Source organism: Panthera tigris, chromosome A1 (genome assembly GCF_018350195.1).
Source record: "Panthera tigris isolate Pti1 chromosome A1, P.tigris_Pti1_mat1.1, whole genome shotgun sequence".
Lineage (NCBI taxonomy): Eukaryota > Metazoa > Chordata > Mammalia > Carnivora > Felidae > Panthera > Panthera tigris.
The window spans coordinates 1138532-1162130 of NC_056660.1; the positions used below are offsets into that span (position 1 = coordinate 1138532).

Below are 23599 nucleotides of genomic sequence, written 5' to 3' on the forward strand. Positions count from 1 at the left end.
ATTTCTGGCTACATATCCAAAAGAATTGAAAGCAGGGCCTCAAAGAGACATTTGTACCTCCATGTTTATAACAGCATTAGTCACAATAGCTGAAACACAGAAGCAACCCAGGTGTCCACTGACAGATGAATGGTTAACCCAACTGTGTTACATACCTACAATGAATTATGATTCAGCCTTAAAAAGGAAGTCAGTTTTGCAATATGCTACAACATGGCTGAACTTTGAGGGTATTATGCTAAAGGAAATAAACAACCACAAAAAGACAAATGCTACATGATCCCACCTATATGAGGGACCTAGAATAATGAAGTCATAGAGAGAAAGTAGACTAGTGGTTGCTGGGGGCTGGGAGGAGCAGAACGGAGAGCTGTTTAATGGGAACAGAGTTTCAGTTTTATAAGACGAAAAGAGCTCTGGAGATGAATGGTGGTGACGGCTTCACAGCAGCGTGAATGTGCTCAATGTCACTGAACGGTACACTTAAAAATTATAAATTACATGTTATGTGTATTTTACCACAATTGATAAAAAAGATAATGGGGCATGTCTGCAGGTCCAGGAAGAGATCATCTGGGTTGGTGCGAAGGACTTCACTAAGGAAGTAATAAAAGATGAGTTTGAAGGCACAGACCGGCACCAGATGCCAAAGGCCCTTGGATGACAAACGAGTAAGGCAGGAATTTATCTCTCAGGCAACAGGAAATCCGGAAATCCTGGGAGGATTCTCTCACACTCCCCACCCATGCACATGGGCCCCCAAGTGAAGAGATAGGATTCATTCATCTTCCCCAAAACAGTGCGGACCGAGAGACCGATCATTCGTTAGAGTGAGGCAGGCTCAGAGATCTGCTGGGAATGAGTAGAACCGGGTCTATACAAAATCAGGTCACACAGAGACCAGGAGTCCCAGATTGGTCTGTGGGTGACGAGAGCAGTTGTGCGATTTTCCCTGGCTGCAGCAGGTGCAGAGAGAATGAATGGTGGGTGAATCACTTCATCCTGGGGGATCACCATGCTAGGTGTGTCCAAAGGTCAGTGAGTTGAAGGATTGAGGTCTACGCCATGGGGTGTGGGGGGCGAGGTGTGAAGCCAGGAAGGGTGGTAGGCAGGGAGGACTGGAGGCTCTGAGGGCCTTGGGTAGAAGACCTAAGTGAATGGTAAGTGTGGAAGCTGAGTGGACCAACTCATGGACTTTCTCGGGTATTTGCCATGTGACCAGGTTGAGCATGGCGTAATGCTATTAGGAGAAGCCGAAAAGGTATGGATTAGGCTTTTCCATTCCCAAAGGATACTCTGTGTAAGTTATAACAAGGGAAGAGAACAGGTTGGAGTGTTCTTTAGACTAATGCTTTACCTCGTATGCTGAGAAGGGTTCCGGACCTCACAGTTGGAATATCTTGGTCAGTGGGTGAAGGATGCCCACCTCTCCAAACTCCAAAGAGACAGGGCGTGGGAACTGAATATCAACACTGTCGGTGATGGGCTGGAGAAGGGGGGCGCACCACCGACTGGATGGTGTCTCATGCACCTGGCCTCCTGACTGGGTTGAGGAAGAGGCTATGAGGGCCCTACAGTCCACTCAGCCCTTTGACATTGTTGACGGTCGGAGGGTGAAACCTCGCCATCAGAGAGGTGAGAAACCAGGAGGGTCATCTCATTCCCTCTCCCCAACCCCTGACGACTACCATTACATTTTCCGTCTCTGTGAATTCTCTATTCTAGTTGCCTCATGTGAATGTTTCTTTATGATTTCTGAGTTAGAAAATGAAGAGTTCACTTAAAAGCTCTCTGCTTCTTTTTGTATCTTAGAAATATCAGCTTTTCGGGGCGCCTGGGTGGCTTGGTCGGTTAAGCGTCTGACTTCGGCTCAGGTCATGATCTCACGGTCCGTGAGTTCGAGCCTCGTGTTGGGCTGTGTGCTGACGGCTCAGAGCCTAGAGCCTGTTTCAGATTCTGTGTCTCCCTCTCTCTCTGACCCTCCCCCGTTCATGCTCTGTCTCTCTCTGTCTCAAAAATAAATAAACGTTAAAAAAAATAATAAAAAAAGAAATATCAGCTTTTCTCTCAACGACTAACCTATTTTTTACTTTGAGGGTTGAAACAGAGAAGCGTGTTTCTTTGTATCTCTTTGGCTAAGAATTCCCCCCAAACAAAGCAAGTTCTGGGCAGAGAGGAACCTCTCAGAGGTATCGAAGGAAGTTCCATATCATGTGACTATGATCCAAAAGAGTGGATGGAGATCATCAGAGTAGACATCTACTCTGTGTGATATCCGGGCGTTGGCACATCATCTGATTATAGCAGAATCTCCTAATATGGTGGTAGGGATCTGATGGACAAGAAGACTCTGAATGTTCCAGAAATGATGGAACTTGAAGGTGGGTAAATAAAGGCAATGGGGGAAATCGAGAGGGTCTTTCAGTGGCCATAAGGGGCATCGGAAGAGGATGGCTGTGGACTTTGCCAGAGAGTGCTGACCCTGATTCTGGGTAAAGGTGTAGGAAGTGAGTGAGTCTCTGAGGGAAGCCCTGTGGTTGGCATTTACTGAGCACACAGTTCTTCCTCACTCAGCATCCTTTGAGGCTTTGTTCCGAGGATGCCACTGGCAAGCATCGCCAGGCATGCCAGCAAGAGAGAACCACTCCTTCCTTTGTTCTGTGGATATAGATTCAACAGGTATTTGGCACTGAATGGAAGAGGGTGGTTTCTGTGCTATCATGGAAGTTCACTTAATCCTAGGTCTATGCTAGGGTTTGGTGAGAGGAATCCCCTGAGCGCCCCTCCCGAGTTCAGAACCAGGTGAGAAATAAAACACAGGGCAGGCAGGTAGAAATCAAAATGTCAGCTCTATAAAGGCGGGACAAGAGAGCTTTTGATACTTCTTTCTTCTTTCCAAAATAGATAGAATTAGCTACGTGCTCATTGGCTGCTGGACTCTTCCGCAGGGGCACAGCCCGCCGGGTCAGCTGACCCCACAGCACAGAGCGGGCCAGAACGCACCCCTCGGCCTGCAGACAGACCAAAGTGGAATGGCCACAGGGCATTGGGCTTCACTGGGCCCATTCCATCTTCCTGACTGCCCCATGGGGTGTCTCTCCTCTCACGGAGACGCATGGATGAGACGGGAGAGGAGAGAGAGATAGGGACAGAACACCTTGAGATGCTGTTCCATCGGGAGCACCCCCATGGAGAGTGCTGGGATGGAGTGCCGTTTGGAGCACGTCTCACACTGCGGGATAGCTGTCCTTCTGTCTTGGCTTTTCTTTCAGTGAAAGCTTTGCCAGCAGTACAGGTTGCCTTATTCACCTTTGCGCTTGGGCATTTAAGGGGAGAATCAACTCATGTCAGCACTTCGTTGGTGTTTGAGTAAGCGGAATGGGAAGGAGACAGGAACACCTCCTTCCAGAATCCAGGGGAACTCCTGGATGTCATGTTCTCCAATTGCTCGGGTGTGGGCTGGAGTGCCCTCAGGCCAAAGCAGTAGAATGGTTGACATGATTTTTCTGACCTCCCAGAGGATTCCTCCTGGCCTCCTTGTTGGGTTGGTTGCTGACCAAGTTCTATGTGGTCTGCACCCTGGTTGTCTGGCTCACCCGTGTAGGCTCAGTGCCTAGTAGCTGGCCTACCTCCGCACGCACTGCCGTGTCATCCGGACAGGGCATAGGCCTCGCGGACCCAGGCATCAGCATTGCAGCTTCCCCAGTCCCTTCTACGCCTAGTTAAAGGCCCCAACCTATTATTAGACCTTCCTCGCTGAGCACTTTTCTGCCCCTTCATTGGTTGTTGAAGAAGAAGCCTCACACCCTTTTTGGAAACTCATCCTAACCCAGTCTTGCCTGTGATTAGGACTGACTCAGAAGTAAAAATGCTTGCTGAATCACCACCACTTCCTAGAACACCCTAGCATTTTCATTAATTAAGGCCTCCCTGCCACATGTTGAATCACTCCAGCCTGGGATCTGAAATTAGGGTGCGCCCCAGGTGCAAGGGGCTATTTAATGAGCACAACTCCGTCTATGCTTTACTGGGACTCCGGAGCACAGGGCTCTTCCTGCCCTTCTCCTTCGGTGGCTGCGTCCTCCAGACAGGAGGACATGCGAGCATATGGTACAAGATCAGTGTCCTTCTATTCGCCTTGGCATAAACATTTCAGAATTCAGACTCACATACTCTTGGCGTTGTAATGGTGGTTTTTTTTTTTTTTGTTTTTTTTTTTTTGTCTTTTTGTGTTTTGAAAATACTTCCCTCTCAAACAAGCTTTAGTTAAAGCCACTGGTTCTACTCCATTTTGAAACCAGGGAATGTCCTTACGTTGAGTGTCAGTTGCTGAAATACTAGGAAAGCTTCACATAATTTACCAGGTACATAAAAGTTCTCTTGGGCATATATTCAAAGTGACTTATACATGTGAAGGCCACAAAAGACTAAGGGCTCTCCGATCCTGATGGGGCCCCTTGCGGGCTGTCTTACTTTGGGAGCGTAGTTTGCTCATCTGTAATGAGGGGCCGCTGCTGTGTTAATAGCAGCACAGAGGTGAAATTCAAGCGAGAAGGAACAACTGTATCTGTGGAGGCCTACTCTGCGTCGGCTACCCGGCCAAGTGCTCTTCACGTTGATATTTTATTTTATTTTTATTTATTTATTTATTTATTATTTTATTTTTTTTCACGTTGATATTTTAAAAAATGAGCCTGAATGCTTAAAAAGTCAATGCAAATGTTGGTTATTATAAATTGTGTAACCATGGGAGAAGTCTGTTGATCTCTCTGAACTTAATTTCTTCATCTGTGAATCCAGAATAATGCCACCGAACTCAAAGGGCGGGTCAGGCTCATGTGGAATTATCCAAGTAAAGGTGTTGGGTGAAACTTATAAAGCAGCTTACAAGTGTTAGATATTATCATTGGTGTTGATGATAAACCTTTAAATACCTGCTCACAAATGAGTTTGACCGTCTTCTTCAAGGGATATATCTTTCCAATCTGGGTGGCGGTGGGGTCAATGACAGTGTGGCAGAGTATCTATGTATCCTTCTATCCAACCCAGCCTGTAGCTACACCCTCTGATTAGTCCACACTGGCAATTTTAGAAGGGACTCGGAGCTCAGACCGGCCCTGCTGGTGAGCCCCTGGGGCTGCCATCGCAAAGTCTGGAGGCAGAGCTCTCACGCTCTGAAAATTGGCATGAGCGTTTTTCACGGTGTTTGTGTTTTGTTTTTAGAACCACGCACGCTCTGAGATCTTTTATCTTAAGACTCCTAATGGCTGTGGAAGGAATGCAAGTAGCCATTCTTGTGCTATTCGCTCTACAGCGAGTAGTTTGTACCACGTGAAGTCAGCTCAAGAAATTTTAGGTTCCCGCCTGGAGGGTACCAGGGTCCCTGCTCACTTTCTTATTTCTAATTTCTACTGCTCGGGCTTGAAAGGTAGTCCTGTTTGGGTCTTCTTCTCTGTCTCACCAAATTCATCTGTTGGCAAGTTCTGATGATTAGTCGTACATTATTTCGTACATATTTCTGCCTCTCTTTCACTAAATGAATTTGGCCCCGTGCCACTGCATCTGATCATTCCAGTCGTTTCCAGAGAGCGTCCCCGTCTCCCCTCGACCTTTCTTCTACAACCGTCCCGGAGTCAGAGTTATCTTTCTGGAGCCCTGCTTGGATTGTGTGCCTCTCCAGCCCTGCAACCTTCAGTGGCTACCCGTTGCCTGCAAGACAAACTCCATCCTCTTTGCCTTTCTGCTTACCAGCCCCGGCCCCCTCCCCCCACTCTTCCAGCAGCCTCTAATACATACCCAGGCTTCCTCCTTTCCCTTTGCTCATGTCATTCCGCTACGTGAGATGTCCCCCTCCCATTTCCGGCTCACCCCCCACAGGGAGTTGTGACCAATCTCTGCTTCCTTTGCTCTCATCTTCCTCCGCAAGGTCTTAGAGACCAGGACTGAGCTTCACAGGTCTTTAAGCCTCCTGCAGAGCTTTGTTGGGACGGAGCTGATGAATCCAGAATTACTTGGTGTTCTTTCAGCTAGTTCATCCTTGGGGTCAACTGGGTCTTCTCATGAACCTTCTGGGCTCTCCGTACCATTCTCTGCACAAGCATAAGTAACTCATAGAATCAAAAGTGCCGGAAAGTTGCCAGTTCTCGTCTGTTTTCCTTCTTTTTTGGGCAGGATCACATCTTAACTCTGTTCTGACTTCGTTAAGTTCCCACTTGTTAAATGGAGCACACTGTGCCAGAATGTGAGCTGCAGTTTGACCACAGACCACAAGAAAAATTGAGATAGAGAAGCTTACTATCCACAGGTCGCGAGGCATGTGCACAGCATGCCTCGAGGGGCTACACAGGGAAGTCAGGTCAGGGTACAGGCAGAGAGAGAGGCAGGACCTGAGGCACCTGTCTTTATTAGGGCCCATGGATGGAGTTCTTTGGGGCTCTTGGGCTAAGGCTGGACTGGTCAATTCAAACCCAAAAGAGCCGAGTTTTGGTAAGTTCCATGGGGTCTTATGTCCGGGGCCTATAAGGGGAAGGCCCTGGGAGGTAGGGTGACTGTTTATCCCAAAGCCAGGAAAGTCATGGCCGGGCTGCTGTTTAGGGCATGCATGCACTTGCACGAGGGGCTAGGGTCAGTTTAAAGCCCCCACAGGCCAAGCAAAATAGTTGCCGAGGCAGCAGTACCCTGAGTAGCTTAGCTAAACCCTTGAGGATCTCCCAGGCCAATAAACAAAATGATTTCCCCATTCATTACTAAGCAGAAGGAGCCCAGAAGAAATCGTTAAAAAAAAAAAAAAAAAAAAAGACTACAACAACAACAGGTGTTAATTCCCTGTTTTCTCATAAACATGTTGACTTTGCTACTTCCTAGAGCATTGGAGCACCTTTTTGGAAACTCAAAGGTAGTAAAAGACTCCTAAGAATGAAAATCCTATGAAAAAAATTCTGTTTATGATTTTAAATTTCTTGTACCATTTATACAGCTGGAAGTTTGCTGGCTATTGGGAGAAAATTCTTCCAAGCCCCCATATGCTTCTGGATATAGAGGGTATGGTTATTATTAAAACTTTTGCCTCTGTTTGGGATATAAATGAAAAGTAGTCCAGATTACTAGAATGAATTCTAATTCATACCAGCTTTGGGAGAATTAACAACAACGGAGGAACGTAGAGACGTGAGCCTTTAAGAGCTGGCCATGGGAGGTTCCCTTTGCCCCTACCATTTTTACCACTATTCCTGACAATGATTTTTGTTTTGTTTTGTTTTGTTTTGGTTTTAGTGGGGGAAGGACAGAGGGGGAGAGACAGAATCTTAAGCAGACTCCACCCACGCCCGGCATGATGACCGATGTGGGGCTCAGTCTGATCATGACCTGAGCTGAAATCAAGAGTCAACCGACTGAGCCACCCAGCCACCCCTCCTGACAATAATTTTTATTTACAATATTCTACCTGGTATGGGCTACAGAGAGAACTGTAAATATTTCTGAGACTCGGAAAGGTCACTTCTAGCCACTTGAACGGGAGGCAGAGTCACTTTCTGGTACTTATTCCCTAAATGACTTGATCTGACTTGAACATGATTGTTTTTCTTAGGGCAGGGAAAGACTCAGCTGTGTGTTCAGACTTGTCTTATTAGTTTAATGTTTATGGTTAATATACATGGGCTTAGGAATTTATTTTGGTGCATTATAGCACTAATAAAATAGAATAGAGACATTAATAGTGTTTGATGTGTTTCAGAGTTCAAAATACTTCTAAACATACTGTGATCACAATCAGTGTCTTTCAGTGGGGAACATCCATTGTCTCTTGTGTTGAGAAAAGTTATGGTAAAATATACATAACATAAAATTTACCATAGTAACCATTTTTAAATGTACATTTTTAAGCACATTCACGTTATCTTGCAACCAACACCACCATCCATCTCCAGAACTTTTCTTAATCCCCAGCTGAAACTGTTAAACAATTACTCCCCATCCCCCCATCCCGGGCCCCTGGAAACCATCATCCTACTGTCTGTCTCTCTGGATTTGACTGCTCTAGGTGCATCCACAAAAGTGGAATCGTACAGTATTTGCCTTTTTGTGGCTTATTTCACTTAGTGTTCTCAAGTTTCATTCATGTTGTAGCATGTGTTAGAATTTCCTTCTTTTTTAGGTAAAGTAATATTTCATTGTATGGATGTACCACATTCTGTTTTTTCATCCATCTGTTAATGGATACTTGGGTTGCTCCTGCCTTTTGGCTACTGTGAATAACGCTGTTGTGGACATGGGTGTTCAAATAGCTATTCAAATTGAAATCTTTCTTTAGGAAAAGGCAGGGAAAATGGGAAAAAGTTATGCTTTCTTGAGCTATTGTGACTCAAAATTTCCCTAAACCCATTTTTCAGGTTTTAAAAAGTAGATATCACAATTAATAAGGAACTGGAAAAATTAAAGTGGACTATATTAGGTGATTTCCACCCCCCAACATAAGGAAATAAAATCAAATAACACTGAATCTTTAAAGATTTGATGTGTTAATGTTAGATGATGAATTGAAAAAATTTTTCAAATAACACATTCACCTACCCATACAGATGAGTGTTGAGTAAGAAATAATCTCACCATGGCGTTTTTGGTCCTAGATAGTAAGATTTCAAAATTCAAGTGACAGAATGCTTAAATCTAAGGGAAAACCTAAATGGGAAATTTGTGGAAAGCCACTGACTATAACCATGAGATTATATATATATAATATATATATAATGTATATATATAATATATATTATATTCTTCTATATATATTTATATATATAAATATATATATATAATACATATTATATTCTTCTATATATATTTATATATAAATATAATATATTATATTCTATATATATTATATATAGAAGTTTGCTAATATTGCTTATTATACTCTTTCGCAGAGGAAATATACGTTTATGTGTGAATTTTTGGTTTTCATTTTTTATGGTTACCCTGACAAAACAACAATGGCTAGGTATCTACAAATTGGAAATACAAACCCAGAGCAATGGAAGCAATAGGGTTTTTAGGAAGGGGTAAGTGTGGCTGTTCGGGTGTAGAGGTTTTTGTAAGAAACACCCCACAGGCCCGGAGGGAAGCCACGGGGATGGGAAGGATGCCGCGCCCCGTAGTTACCCTTGTTGGCAGCAGATGGCAGCAGAGAGAGGCTTTGCACGCCTCTGGGGGTTCTGGTCTGGACCCAGGGCTTCTGAAAAAAGGTTCAGTCAGTTATCACATCAAATAGTAGAAAGGTCTTTGATAAGTTATTCAGCTTCTCCAAGAAATGGAAAAAGCCAAAGTAACCACGTCGCAGGTCTCTTCCTGGCCAAAGACAGCCATCTTTCATGATTTAGCTTTTTGTTTCTGAAGGCCCCCAAGACAAACCATTTCACACTCTGCTTTCTGTGGTGCTTTGGTGTTCCTGCCTCACCCAGCTGGTTCCATACTGTACTTTTTTTGTGTGTTTTTTTAAAGTTTTTTTTCTTTAATGTTTATGTTTGGTGGGAGAGGGTCAGAGAGCCAGGGAGACAGAGGATCCGAATCGAGCTCTGCACTAATAGCAGAAAGCCCGATATGGGGCTTGAACTCACGAGCTGTGAGATCATGACCTGAGCGGAAGTGGGTGCTTAACCGACAGAAGTGCCCACGTGCTCCCATACTGTACCGTTTTGTATGGTAACCGCCTCATTGGCCTCTGTCCTCCACATTGCGACCCTTTAAAATCATCTTTGCATTTGCCAGAGGCTTAGACAATGCTCTGCACATAGAAGGAGCTCAATAGATGTGTTTTTTTTTTAATGGATAATGAAATGGTAAATATTATTAAATATTTTTGTAAGATACTTCACAAAGTTGGTCATAATATCCATGCTATTAAGATGAAAACTTGTGAATTAGATGCAGCTAATTCACTCCAAACTCAAGTTATGCTGGTAGATGGACTGACATGAGTTGGAAGGAAATCTTGGGTGGTGTTCCATATACAACATTTTTATTGGCTTAAGTAACTATAGAGAAAGCAGGCTAATTAAACTGACACATGACATAAAGTTGGAAAGAATTGCCAATAAACTGAATACAGGGCTCAGAAAGATCTGGATGGACTAGAGGGATGAGCCAAAATCAGCAAGATGAAATTCAACAGGGAAAACGTTAGAGGCTTGTATTTAGGTTGGAAAAATCCATGTGACATGTAGTATAAATTTTGATAGGAGGTGGGAGGCAGTGGGAAGAGAAGGGGAGGGGGAGTACTCAGTGAAAACTTGGAAACAGAGCGACCGTTCATGGACATGGTGGCAGTTCAACAGTTTGTGGCTCCGTCATTCTATGGAATATTGTACATCTGTTAAAAAAAAAATAAAACAAGTTAGATCTATACATACCGACCTGGAAAGATTTCCAAGACGTATTACTAGATGAGAAGCTACCACGGAAAAAAGTATGTCAGAAATGCAAACCAAAGTAGTTATGTATGTATATCTCTGTATCTACATATACATCTGCCATTGCATAGAAAAAAGATTGGAAGGATATACATTGAGATCTTAATACTGATACTTCTGAGTAGGACTATGAAATGAGACTTTCACTTGACTTTATATACTTCTGCGTTTCATTTTAAATGCAAATGTATTTGTATATTAATTCTGTAATTACATAAATCATCTTGTCACTGAAAGTGAGGAAAGGTGACGAGGCCGTTAAAAATCTCCCTCAAAATTAACGTGTGATACTGCGTCTAGAATAGTCCCTCCAATGCTGGGCCACGCTGGAGTGCTGCACCTAGTGCTGGGCACCGTCCGCCTTCTGGAAGACACTGAGGGGGAGCCTAGCAACCCCTGGCACACTTATCACTGCTTGACTGCCAGAGGTTAGAAAATGTGTTTTGTTCTCTCTTATTTGCTTGTACCTCGTAGGCTGGTACACAGTAGTTGCTTAATATTGGATGAACCAATGAATGACTGAGAAATGTGGGTCTATATAGCTGGAAAATAAAGTTGAGGTTGAACTTGGATCTGTTCTCAGCTCTTTAAGGTTCTTAAGTGGAAAATAGACTTCCTCTGGGTCCACCAGAGGGCAGAACAGATGCTGGAAAGCTGGTGTTATAAACAGGCAGATTTCTGCACAATAGGGAATTCTTCTGACGGCCTCCAGCCCCACGCCGTCTGTACTACCCCCTCCTTCTTTGGCCTCATCTCCTCCCAGTCTCTCCCTGACTCTGGTGTCCCGGCCTCTCTCTTCCTGGATGACTCGTCCCTGAGATACCCGTTTGGCTTGCTTCTCCTATGTCTCTTAGCAGAGAGGCCTTCCCTGACCACCCTACATCGAACAGCGATTCTCATCGTCCCTGGCCCTTCCTAGTTCCCGTATGCACAGAAAGTTCCGTTGCACTTATCTGCAGCATATATAATCGACAGGGATTTGTTTGTAGCCTGCCTCCTTCAACATGAAGGCAGAGATTTTGTTTTGTTCGCAGTCCCGGTGCCCAGTAGTTCCTGGCACTCCGCTGGCACTTGGTAAATATTGGCTGAGTAAATGAATAATTCGAGATGCGCAGGAATGGAATGGAGTGTCTCTAGAAGTCAGGACTTCTTCTTAACCCTATCAGCACTGGGGAAGATGGGGCATCCCTGTGGTGTTGGCTACTAGCTTCAGGAATTAAATGCACTGGGAGAATTCTGGAAGTCCAACCCACACCCTTTGTATGATAGGACTGTCTGCTCGTGGCCTTTGAGTATGATATGTTACCTCCCCGAAAGGCACCTTCCTGGTCCATTCAATAGGAGTAATACTATCCGAAGGCCTAAGACTGCCAGAGTATCTGTGAGGATTAAATGAGATCATATGCATAAAACACGTGGTAACAGAGACTAACTAGATGAATGGACGCTTTATGACCCTGTTGACTTTTCTTTAATCATAGACTAACATAACTGTCGTAACCCTACCTTTTTATGCCATGACTTTTGCACCTAGCCTCTCCTCTCTCTCTATTGTGCTTACATCAGATTTAGTATAAATGTGCCATTTTTTTTCCAGCTTCCAGTTTGTCAAGCTCCGCTTGAGTCATTTCTATCTAAAATACCGCCCACCATCTTTCCAGCTTGGGATCTATCTCATGGAACACGCATGGCAATATTTTACTTAGCACTTCACTACGTAGAAAGCTTTTACATAAATTGTCTTACTTAGCTGCCATTAACCTTGGAAAGTACCAGTAAGGCCATTGTAAGATGAGAGAACTGAGGTCCGGAGAATTAAGTGAGCTCTTGCAATACCCACCGGACACCCCTCTTGGCACGTTGCCTGCTGCTGTCTAGTTGACTGCTGAGGTCGGTGACAGCAGTGATGGTCAGCTCGGGCCAGGCCACCCTGGAGAATACTGGCTGCGTCCTCCTGAGTCGGCCCTCATTCACTCACTGCCAATTGCCACCCGCCTTTTGACAGTTGTGCATCTACGGAAGAGTTGAGACCACGAGTGCCAGCTTACTAGCAAACCTTGTGCCAGATAAATTGGCAGCTGGACCGCACCCACCGTTTCACAAGCTTTCAAGGTCAAATACGTGGATGCCCAGCCAGTGTGGAGGCCCTGCTGGAGGCTGGCCAATGGCCTTGATGCAATCAGGCCGGCCCAGGGTCTTTTGGTGGTCCCTTTTGAAAACCAAAACCAAAAACCCCAAACAGAGGTTTTTCTTACCTAGCACAAATGATAAATTCGAGATATGTATTGAGGATTAAACTCATGTTCAAAGTTCAAGCTCTAATTTTCAGGCATGTGGCCAGACCGCTCTATAAGCTCTTCAAAGTGGTCAGTAGTGATCTGGAATTATTTTGGTCTAGTCTTTTAAAACCTTGAGAGTAATAACCTTCACAGCTTCTAAGAATGAACACATCTATCTTAAAAATCGTGTGCCGTTTTAACAGCCTGTGTGCAGAGCACTTTGGAAGATGACCAGGGACTATTTTTCTCTTTTCTATTACCTGGATGAAAGTTGGCTATTTTTTTTTTGTCCTCTTAAATCCATTTAGAAAGCGAGCGCATGGCATATGGTTCTCCATAAAAAACATTCCTAAGTATTTATGTGTCAAATGCTGAGGTCCTTGGGCTCAAGGTTCCTCTTACTGAAAAGCCGGAGCCGCTGTTGGTCGGCTGGGGGAGAGCCCCTGAAGGCAGGCAGGCCCGCAGACAGCAAGCACTCCCACACACAGGACAGGCTGGCCTGCCTACGGGCTTATTTCCCATAGAAATGGGCAATAAGGAATGCAGAGCAGCTTCATCAGACCAGATTCGATTACCTACAAATACACAGAAAGTACATCTCCCAGAAAAGACCCCTTATAGAATTTTTCTCATGCCTCAGCCGAACTTCACCATGAATGACATTTTCAGCTCCCGTGGTTCTTCTAGGAGCCAAACCGGTCACGTGAACCCAACTTGGCATCCTGCAGGTTACAAATCCAGTCCACACGTCGTGCTGCACGTGTGTTTGTCAAAAACCTGTTGGAGGTGAGCATGCGGCTGGACAAAAATACTCTTTCCCCCTCTCCTGTCAATCTTTCTGGTGACAGAGGCTTTCCTGTACCCGGGCAGAAGAATCCCAGAATGGTGGATGGACACCCTGGTAACTTACCGAGTTGGTGTTAAAAATATAAAATATTAACATAGAACACTGGCTATGGGTTAAAATAAAATCTGCTCTTCTATTAAAAACTGTAAGAGATTTTACATAGTTATTTTACGAATTAATTATATTTAATATTTTAAATGACATTTGAGACATTACAAAATTATTTAGTTACAAGCATGTAATTAAAGCTATGATTTATTATTACAAAATGTTTTTACAGTGCTATTCTTGGCGACAGAAAAGTGTTTACCCTCATGAAAGTATGTCGAGTACCATTTTTTGGAAACCATGTCAAGCACAGTGATAATATTAGGGTCCAGTTTGTCCCATAGAACACCTAAATATTCATCTAAACTCTAATTTCTGTTTAAAAACAAATGCCTACCAATTCTATTTTCACTTAAGAAAACTGGATGCTAAAGAGGGAAGCAAACTTTTGAAGTAGACGAAACTCATTTTTAATCATTAGAATTTCGAGTCCATCTAAATTCTTTAAAATTTTGTTTCCATCTATTCTTTAAAAACAGTAACTACCACTCCCCCCATTTTGTTCTGCACCATTAAATTGTACTGTGGCAATGAAGCATTCCCAAGCCACCTCTTTAAATCAGTGCTCCCACTGTTGACCACAGTAATGGAAAGGGCAAACACTGTAAAGAGGGTGGCTTGCCCCAGCCTGTAGTCAGTAGTAGCTGGTGGTCCATCCAGCGTGTACTTCGCATGCAAAATTACACCTAAGTTTTTGAAATAAGGCTCTTTGCTAATACAAGCCACCCCTAAGAACTTCTAGTTCGTTTCACGTGTGGGAGGCTGAAATGCTTTTACGGGCTACATACCACAATGAATACGGCCACCAGCCTCGCAGGGGCGCTGCAAATTACTCATAACTGAAAGGCTCTGTTTTAAACTCGATGACAGTATCTAATTGCACACCGTTTACATATCAGAGTCTGAGCCTTTGAAATAGGGTGAACATATCATGGTTTTCAGAACATCTTACAGATCAAAAGAACATCTATCCCATTTTAAAGTTTTCACTTAAAAAAGCACAACAGAGTTTGAAGCGTTAGATAACCCTGTCCATTGTTACAGACTAAAACTCCCCAAGTGAATAAAAGAACCAAGAATCTCTATGTTCACCTTTAATTCAGGGAAAACGGCAAAGAGACCCTTAAGGAGATCAAGCAAACCTTCTCAGCATCCTCTTTAGAACCCGGCGTTTCTCTCCTTTCCTCCAAGAAAGAGAAAGAAATGCTGATGTCCTTTGTTTAAAATAGGAGACAGCCTACACCCACAAGCCCTAGCGGCTCGGGGCCTCACTGGAACTAATTTTAGTGAAAATCAGTATAGGCACAGAATCATGCCTTTGTTTTCAAGCTTTAGGAGAGGAGAGCTCTGTTGGAGGCATCTGGAGTTTCACTGAGATCCAGAGCAGTTTCAAATGGTTGCGTCTAAGATAGGAATCTGTATCTCGGGGAAGTGCTGGTGACTGTGCCTTGACAGCAAAGCACCTGTCTGTGCCTCCTCCTTTTCACCCTCTCTTTTATCCACTGGCTGGGTAATGCGTTAAACTGGTTTTTTGGACTTTCCAGAACAATATCTGATTAGCAAATAACACAATTCGGTGACATTTAGCAGTATGCAAATTCCAGACACCGCGATCATGAAAACCGTGAAGACGGTCTTTTCCGTGGGCCTGGAAACAAAGCAGTCCACCGTATTGGGACAAGGCCACGCGTTGCACTTCACCAAGCGCTGCATGGAGAACCCGTCGTACATGATGTAGAAGACGTACATGAAGACTGCTTCAAAGATGACGCGGAAGAAGATGCTGCTGGTGTAGGTCCACCACAGGGACCCTTCGATACGGACCTTCTGGCTTTTGATCTCTTCAATGTCCTTAAATTCGTTCTTTATCTCCCCCTTAATGAACTTCCTTTTCTTCTCGTGTCTCCGGTAGGCAACATGCATGGCCACCAGGAGAGCCGGCGTGGACACAAAGATCAGCTGGAGAGCCCAGAGTCGGATGTGAGAGATGGGGAAATAGTGATCGTAGCACACATTTTTGCACCCAGGCTGCAGAGTGTTGCAGACGAAATCGGCTTGCTCATCTCCCCACACTTCCTTCGCGGCTACGACAAGGATCATAATGCGGAAAATGAAGAGGACGGTGAGCCAGATTTTCCCGATACTGGTGGAGTGTTTGTTGACGCCCCCCAGAATGGTCTGCAGCGTGCTCCAATCCATCTCCTCCGGGCCGTGTGTGCTGGAAAAGGCAAAGCGAACACAACACAGGGATGACTCGTCAGGACGGAACTGGGGACACTTCTCCGGGTCCCCGGTAAGTGAGCACTCTTAAACCTCCTCGCGAGCAAATACCAACTCTTACACAACCTCACCCAAAACGATGAAAACAAAACCAGCCCAGCTGGCTGTAGGATTAGACGTATAGTTCCCAAACCACCTGGAACGTGTCCGTGTGTGTCGTCTAATAAAGACCAGCGTGTTCCCGGGAAGAATTCACCCCGTGCTTGGCACATAACAGAGATGCGGGGGGTGGAGGCGGAGCGCCACAGCAAAAGTACTTGCTAACTTAAAGGCACTAATTAGTGCTGACCGAACTCTGCACTCTGCAGACTGCGCGAGTCACTCAGCACTTGAACGGGACCCGCCTGTTACTTCTGCCCGCTAGCCTCAGGTCTTGGACGGTAGCACCGGGACCGAGGCTGGCTGCGGCCGGCCTTGCCTTAAAGGCCAACAGACCAACTCCCTGCAGAGCTACCTTCCTTGAAAACCTTTCGGTTCACTTTCATGGATTTGGGATGTAACAGTGAAATGACTGTTACCGATGGTAAAGTTTACATTTGAGGCACTCCCAGGTTAAAATTTCACAGAAGGCTTCACTTCCTTTTTCTATATGAAAAGGAACAGGTGAGAATTAGTCTCCCCATGGAGGAAAGCCACCATGCGTGGATTTTTGCACATACTTCCTGTGTCTGGATGGGTGGTCCTCACTGCCACGGTGGGGTGGGACTGATTTGCCCGGTTTAGTACTGAGGGATACAGCTGTTTGGTGACGGCTGTAACTGTGCATTTTTTATTGTGGGTCATGGTTTTAATTTAGAGGCGTTTCTAAAGGTGCACATTAAGAAAAAGGACAGCAAATTTAACTCCGTGATTCCCCGGTCACCGGCCCTACAAGATGAGTCACTGTATTGAAGTTCAGAACCAAAGCCTGCTACTCATGGAAAAGGGATTCGGAGAAGCCTGTGATCAATCTGCCATGAGACAGTGGCCTTCTCTTCATCCCAGGATATGAACTGCCTTCATTTATTCATAGTTACAGCCCAGCTGTCTCAATCAACCCCTCTTGTAAACAAGATTCCACCTCTCCACAATTCTGGTGAGTGATCGGTTTTCCACGCCTTCTAAGCTGGTAGTGAATCCTCCTTCTTCTCTTACTTAAAAGCATAATGCTCTCCCCACTTGGAACAAGTTGGGTCCCGTCTCCCGATGGACTTCCTAAGCAAGCTGGGAACGAATGCCTTTCGTCACTGCGCCCCATCTTGGGCACTGCTGTGGGGCACTAAGATCCGGCCGGAGCCATCCAACGCCATCCAGGTCAGAGGAGGCAGGAGAGACACGGAGAAGAGTCACAGACACAAAAATTACGGAAGATTGAAATATGCTTGAGACACATTTAGACCTACTCAGCTTGACAAAGAGACACATCGACTGGAAGAAACTGTGGTTTCGTCTGGGTTCAGCCCTGATCCTTTAGATACAGACTGTCTGGGAGGTCCTCAGGTGAACCAAAATTCATCTTTTAACCAAACAGTATCATGAAATTAGACAGTCCGGTTCTTCATTAGCACCGAGTGGAGAGCAGAACACTCACCGAAATAAACTGTCCCTGGTTTAAGTCAATACGTCCGACTAAAAATCTAGGGTGGTCCTTACTCCTTGGCCTCTTCTGTGCTACCAAGGATCACATGCTCTTTTGTAAACCAGTCCAATCACCATCAGCTGAGAAAAATACTGTCGTTTTGTAAAGCTCTTGATCCTTTAAAGGATCTGCTTTAAAGATCCTTTTAGGAAAAGGAGCAAATTACAGTGCGCTCCGCAGGAGAGACAGGGGTGATAGGTCAGGATGGACTAGCCAAGCAGGATGGAATTGTCCTCGGCATTCAGATCACCCAGGGAGCTCCCCTCCTGCCTTTCCTGACCTGGCAGATGGGTCATGGGCAGGCTCCTACCTGGCCCACACCACCCCGTCATTGTTTGGAGTTGGGCCAGAAGTGGGTTGAGAAGCTGCTTCAGGTCTTCGGGGAAGGCACCGGGTGAATCACCAGGTCCCAGAAAAGGCAAAAGGAGCTCTTGACCCCTTTACCTTCTTCCCGGTCCTTACTTTTTGGATGGTTGACCTCTCCACAGAGCGCCCCCACCCCCTCACAGGTGTCTGTAGCTGTGACTGACTTAGCACACTAGACTTGAAAGAGACTCAAAGGACTAATGGGGGCATGGCTGTCGCCACACATCTCAAGACAGAGTCCCAAGTAAATGGTCGTGGTCCTAGGTGTCCGCCTGTCGGAAAGCTTGGAGGACACACGCCTTTTGGGCTTATTTCCTCCTGCCAGTCAGGGGGCACCGAAGGGCTAACGCGGCCCGTCCTACAGAACACGCTTCTCAGCTGCACGCTACCTCGTCTGTAAAAAGTGTGCTGAAAGCGTTCTTGCCAGCTGGGAAACGCCACCTGGGGACAAACGCTCTTGACTGTTTAGGAAAAAGGCAAGCAACCAAACTAACCTCAGGTTCGGGCTGCGGTCTAGGTCTCCGGGCTCGCGGGGGCAGGGAGTGCTAGTTAATCCGGCCGGACCTCGACCCGAGTGACTTCCCTCCCCAGGGCAGCGCGAGGAGGTGAAGGTCAGTTTCCTGCTGCGAAGGCTTCCTGCTTTGCCCACGACTTTCTGCAACTTTCTGAACTAATCCTTCGGCCAACGGAACAGGTCAGGTGGCCGCAGTTACGGCGACCGGGCAGCAGAGCGAGAATCTCCCCCAGGAGGGTCTCGACACGCGTCACGCTGAGCCGGAACGGTCCCCTCCCCCGCCCCGCGCGCCCAGCCCGGTCACGGCCCCGGCTTCGGTTACCACGTCCCCTTCTCCGGCGCTGCTGCAAATCCGGCCCGAGCGGCCCGATTCGAATTTCAGAGCTCGGCCCGAGCCGCTCCCTGTCCAGACGTCCGCGCTCGCCCCTCGCCTCCCCGCCCCAGGTCTGCTGCCGCGACCGCCCGGGACAGGGACGGCGCAGGGGCCTCAGCGCGCGTGTCCAGCTCGCGGGATCCGGGTTGCCCGGACGCGGCCGGGTCCCCCAGTCCCGGCCGTCCTTCCTGGCGCGGGGTCCCGGGCCCTAGGCCGTCCCGGGGTCCCACCTGGCGCGGGGTCCCCCGGCCCTAGGCCGTCCCGGGGTCCCTCCCGGCGCCAGGTCCCCCGGCCCTAGGCCGTCCTTCCTGGCGAGGGGTCCCTTGGCCCGAGGCCGTCCCGGGGTCCCACCTGGCGCGGGGTCCCCCGGCCCTAGGCCGTCCCGGGGTCCCTCCCGGCGCCAGGTCCCCCGGCCCTAGGCCGTCCTTCCTGGCGAGGGGTCCCTTGGCCCTAGGCCGTCCCGGGGTCCCACCTGGCGCGGGGTCCCCGGCCCTAGGCCGTCCCGGGGTCCCACCTGGCGCGGGGTCCCCCGGCCCTAGGCCGTCCCGGGGTCCCTCCCGGAGCCGGGTCCCCCAGCCCTAGCTGTCCCCGGGGCGCCGAGAGTCGGGCGCACTTGCGGCGCGGCCTCACCTGTGCGGGAGGGAGCGCTCGGCGGGGCCGGGGGCGGGCGGCGAGGGGGTCCCGGGTGGCGGCGGGGCGCTCTGGCGGGGTCTGGGCCGGTCCTGGCCGGGGCCGCCTCCGCGCTCGCTGCGGGCTGGGGCGCCGCCGACTGGCTGGGAGTCCCGGAGTGCGGAGCGCGCCGGGCGCTACGGGTCCTCGACACCTGCCTGCTCCAGCGACGCCTTTTAACCGCACTCGACACTCCGCCTCTTCCCCCAAAGCCATTTAGAAAGTTACGGAGGGGGCGGCACCTCGCTGCCCGGCCTCCCTCCCCCGCTGCGGGCGGGGCGCGCGGGGCCTCCCCGGTGGCCGGGGCTTTCCGGGACCCCGACGCCCCCCATCGCCCCTCGAGGTCCAGGGGAGCCCGGGCCGCACAGCGCCCCAAGCACCCCTGAGCGCCTGGATTTCCCCGAGTCCCCGTGCGCTCCACTCCCCGCCACGCCCCCCCCCCTCGCCACCCCAGCCCCGCCACCCCAGCCCCTCCGCCCAGGGTCCGAGCGGCGGGGGGCTGGACCTGGCGACCAGAGGAGGATGCAAAGCCCCAAGCCTCGGCTCCCTGCATTTTGGGGACGGGTGGGGTTAAAGGACAGTCGTTGTTGCTGTTATTGTTATTCTGCTTTAGTCCAAAGAGTACTATTGCATTGAAAGCTCTGCTTTACTCGTTTTTTAATTATTGGGAAAACAGGAGTTCCCAAAGATCTGAAGATTGAAGCTCAGGCTGTGGAGGTTCCAGTTCTGCTGCGGGGCGGTGACACAGGGTCTGTTCCCGCCTTGGATTTTGGGTTCAGAGTGGCAGGCAGGTGGGCCACCAGGGCTGGCCAAGTCCCTGCTTCTTTCTCCCCCCAGAATCTCACAAACTCAACCAGCGCCTGCCTGGATTCCCTTTTTGATTCGACCACGTTCAACAATGTGCGAAGGGCTAGGGTTGGAGGCGGCTGGGGGAGACAAGTCTTGCTCTTGCCAAGGTTGGCACGGGCGTCTCCGTGGGCCCTGGACGTGCCGCCTTCCACGTCCCGGCAGACGGTGCCCCCCCCCGGGCCCTGCCGCTTCCTCCTCCCGCAGCTGAGAAATCGCAAGGCAGTTAGTTGCTCGGTTTGGGGCGGGGGCGACCCAGATGATTCAGAAAATAGAGGGTATGAATGACATCTACCCACCCCTCCTTTCCCTGCACGCGCACGCCATGAAAGGGGAGCGGATCCTGGGCCGCTCAGTTCTCCCAGAAGCTTCATCCCGGATTAGGAAGTCTCATGGTTCACATTTGGTCGGGTATTTCGATGTCTCGAGATGCAGGTTGACAGAAGGGGGATATGCACAAATCAAGTGGATGGAGAATTAAAACCGCCAGAGCAGGACGCGTTGGGGAAATAGCGCCCAGCGTGGGTGGCTGTCACTGCTCAGGTACCTTGATTTCTGCAAAGAGCGGCCAGTGTGGAAGGGTGGGCAAGCCGTTCTCAGGCTCAGTTTTATGTTAAGCAAAGATGATGATTCATCCTGACAGAGCAGATCCAGCCTCAAAAATGGATTTCCCATGATTATCACCATTAGCGTGAAAGCATTAACTTTTCCTTGTAAAACTGGTGCCCCGTCGCCATGGGCCAACTCAGGCCATTCTTGTATGGGCGAATGTGAGCTTTTCCCCGTGGTTACTACCCCACCTTCCAGCTCTAAGTCTTAGTCTAGGAGGGAGTGTCTGTTCATGAAGAGACAGAGCCCCAAGAGTTGCCAAAAGCCCTTGCATGGCCCATCTGACAGATGTGCTGAATCGGCTTTTTAGAAATTACAAGGCAAAGCCGGGTGGAGTGGAGGAATGAACCTGCTGGGTCTGCGCGCACATCACAGTTGAGGTAGGAGGTGTCTCAGGGTGGAAGGTGGGGGGCACGGTGGCCGCGGTGGAGGGGGTGGACGTTGTGGAGCTGGCCGGCGGCTCCTCCCTTCAGTTACTTTCTGGAACAGCACTGTTTAGGAACCGGTTAGAGCCCTGCTTGGGTCAGAATGAAGGAAGGGTCTAGAACCGTCGTAGGAAGCTTGCTGGTAAAGGTGGTTTGGAGACTGCAAGTTGAGTCACTTTCCCCCATTGAAAAATTTCACCTTAGGTTTTAGTGTGTGTCTCCTGATTGTAGGTTGCTGTTCAACTTCCTTTTCCTTGTTTTCCCGGACTTACTCTCCTGATTTGCATAATTAGTGTGCGTTGTGGGCTAATTGTATATCACAGCTGCTCCTATTTGGGGCTATGTAGCTAGACTTCCTGCAGCTCTTAAGTCTCGACCTGATTTTATTCTGTTTTGTGTGATTTGTGTTGTTTTTCTGTATTGGTGTTTTCCTCCTTACCAGACTTGAATTTCTTCAAGACAGAACATCTTAAATATATATTTTTGTGTCTTCCAGAGTAGAGGAGGAGGAAAAGACGAGTTACGACGGAAAAAAAGTTGGGATATTTAAAGTTACGTCCACATGAGCTTAGACTTACAATTAGGAGGTCACACCACAAATTAATAGTTTTGTAAATCCTGTAATCATTTTGTGAATAGCATAATCCTATTGCTGTCTTTTTTCCCTTTGGGCTAAAAGCATTACTTTGTTAAATGGAAACACTGAAAATAAGCCTTAATTTTGTCCCCTGTTTTCAGACGTCTTCATCTTTAAACTGACCAGCCCCTGGAGAAAGCTCTGCCCTCTACTCCAGCCTTCCCGGGCCCGGAGCATAGCAGATGCCCAGCATGTGCCTGCTCCTTGATTGGTATACCTCTGTCTTCTTAACCTGCAGGCACTGAACAATATAGAGAATGTTTTTTGACTCGGCTTTATGGAAAAAACTCCGGTGTCTCCTGAGGCGGTCTTGAATGAAGCAATTCCCAGGGAAACTCGGGCACGTAGCGAGTAGCTGTTGATGCTTAACTGATGAGATCTGTTACAGCCACACGTTGTCACTTTGGAGTGTCAGAGACACATATGATGAATATTTTTATGTACATGCTTAGTAGCAAGCAGGCAAACCCCAGGTGTTTATAATTGAGTTGAACTTGTATGCAGGCATTTAAAGTGATGCAGTTGTCAGGTTGTAAGGTGAAATGTGAATATTTGAAGCTATTCAGGGTTTTAATTTGACAGCTGTTTTATAAATGGACCAGAAGGAAAGAAGTTGTTCTTGTGTAAGAAATCAGTGTGTGAAAAATGATATTTCTTCACATATTTTAATGGATGATTGCTTGCCAGCTGCCTAATGGGGCAGCCCCTTGGATGCCCTCTGGGAAGGATGATCTGAATGCACATAAAAAATGTCTCAGTGAAATTTCTGACACACAAATCATATGTAGGAGAGAGCAGAACATATTTCAAGACAAGAAGAGACTTGTGAGAGAATGGAGTCCCTGTCCGAAACCTTGGCAGTTTTAGGGCAAGTTAGAATCATTGAATGTCTCTTAGCTATCAGTTATTAGGGTCATTAGCTACTGGTCTAGACCCACTCTCTTGACTTGGCTATTGAAATATTATTCAATCATCATATTAATAATTGGCAAAAATTCCAGAAAGTTCAGCCTCCCTCAAAATAGCAGTCGGAAACTGAAGATATAATGGGCCCTTGGCATATCTGGGTAATTAATAATTACTTACATATGATAATATGATTTAAAAGCAGGGGTGATCTTTAAAAGTAAGCCTTTAAAATTTTTGTGAATAATTATTACAGGAGAATGCCATTTCCCTATGATTTCTCTCTGCATCATTGACCCACACCCTTGTTTATGTATCCTGAAAATTGTTAATGTCAAATCACTTAGGGAAAAAAAAAATCAGTTGTTACATTCAAAGAGTTAAGAAAAAAGATCTCAGACTTCAATAATTTATTCTTTTCTTCACTTTCAAATTAAAGTCATCTCATAAAAATGCCAGCTTTTGAGTGTGACTAAAACTGTTGTAAGTCTTTCCATTTTCCTCATTCTATTCTTATATTCACACGTAAAATATTTGGGGGAAATTCATGGTGCTGAATGTGTCTCAGTGGCAAGGCAGTAGTAAAATAAGTTGATTTCTTTTGTTTTACTGGAGGAGTGTATGCTCTTACTTGCAAATACATCAGTGTAGCTCTTTTA

The 23599-nt window shown here is 47.3% G+C and overlaps 1 protein-coding gene across 9 annotated transcripts in view; it reads right to left on the reverse strand.

Moving 5' to 3' along the window:
• Positions 1-9955: 9955 nt before the first annotated feature.
• Positions 9956-23599, reverse strand: part of GJB2 (gap junction protein beta 2) — a 37786-nt gene continuing 24142 nt past the window's right edge. For 5 of the 9 annotated variants that reach the window (XM_042967135.1, XM_042966519.1, XM_042965311.1 and 2 more), the window contains one exon: positions 13724-15915. In XM_042967135.1, coding sequence (XP_042823069.1) covers positions 15216-15896 — 681 coding nt within the window. In that variant the 5' untranslated portion in view covers positions 15897-15915 and the 3' untranslated portion in view covers positions 13724-15215. Of the gene's footprint in view, positions 10364-13723; positions 15916-22281; positions 22436-23599 lie in introns of those variants that run through there. The other 4 variants (XR_006211718.1, XR_006211475.1, XR_006211789.1 and 1 more) reach the window with 2 other exon arrangements.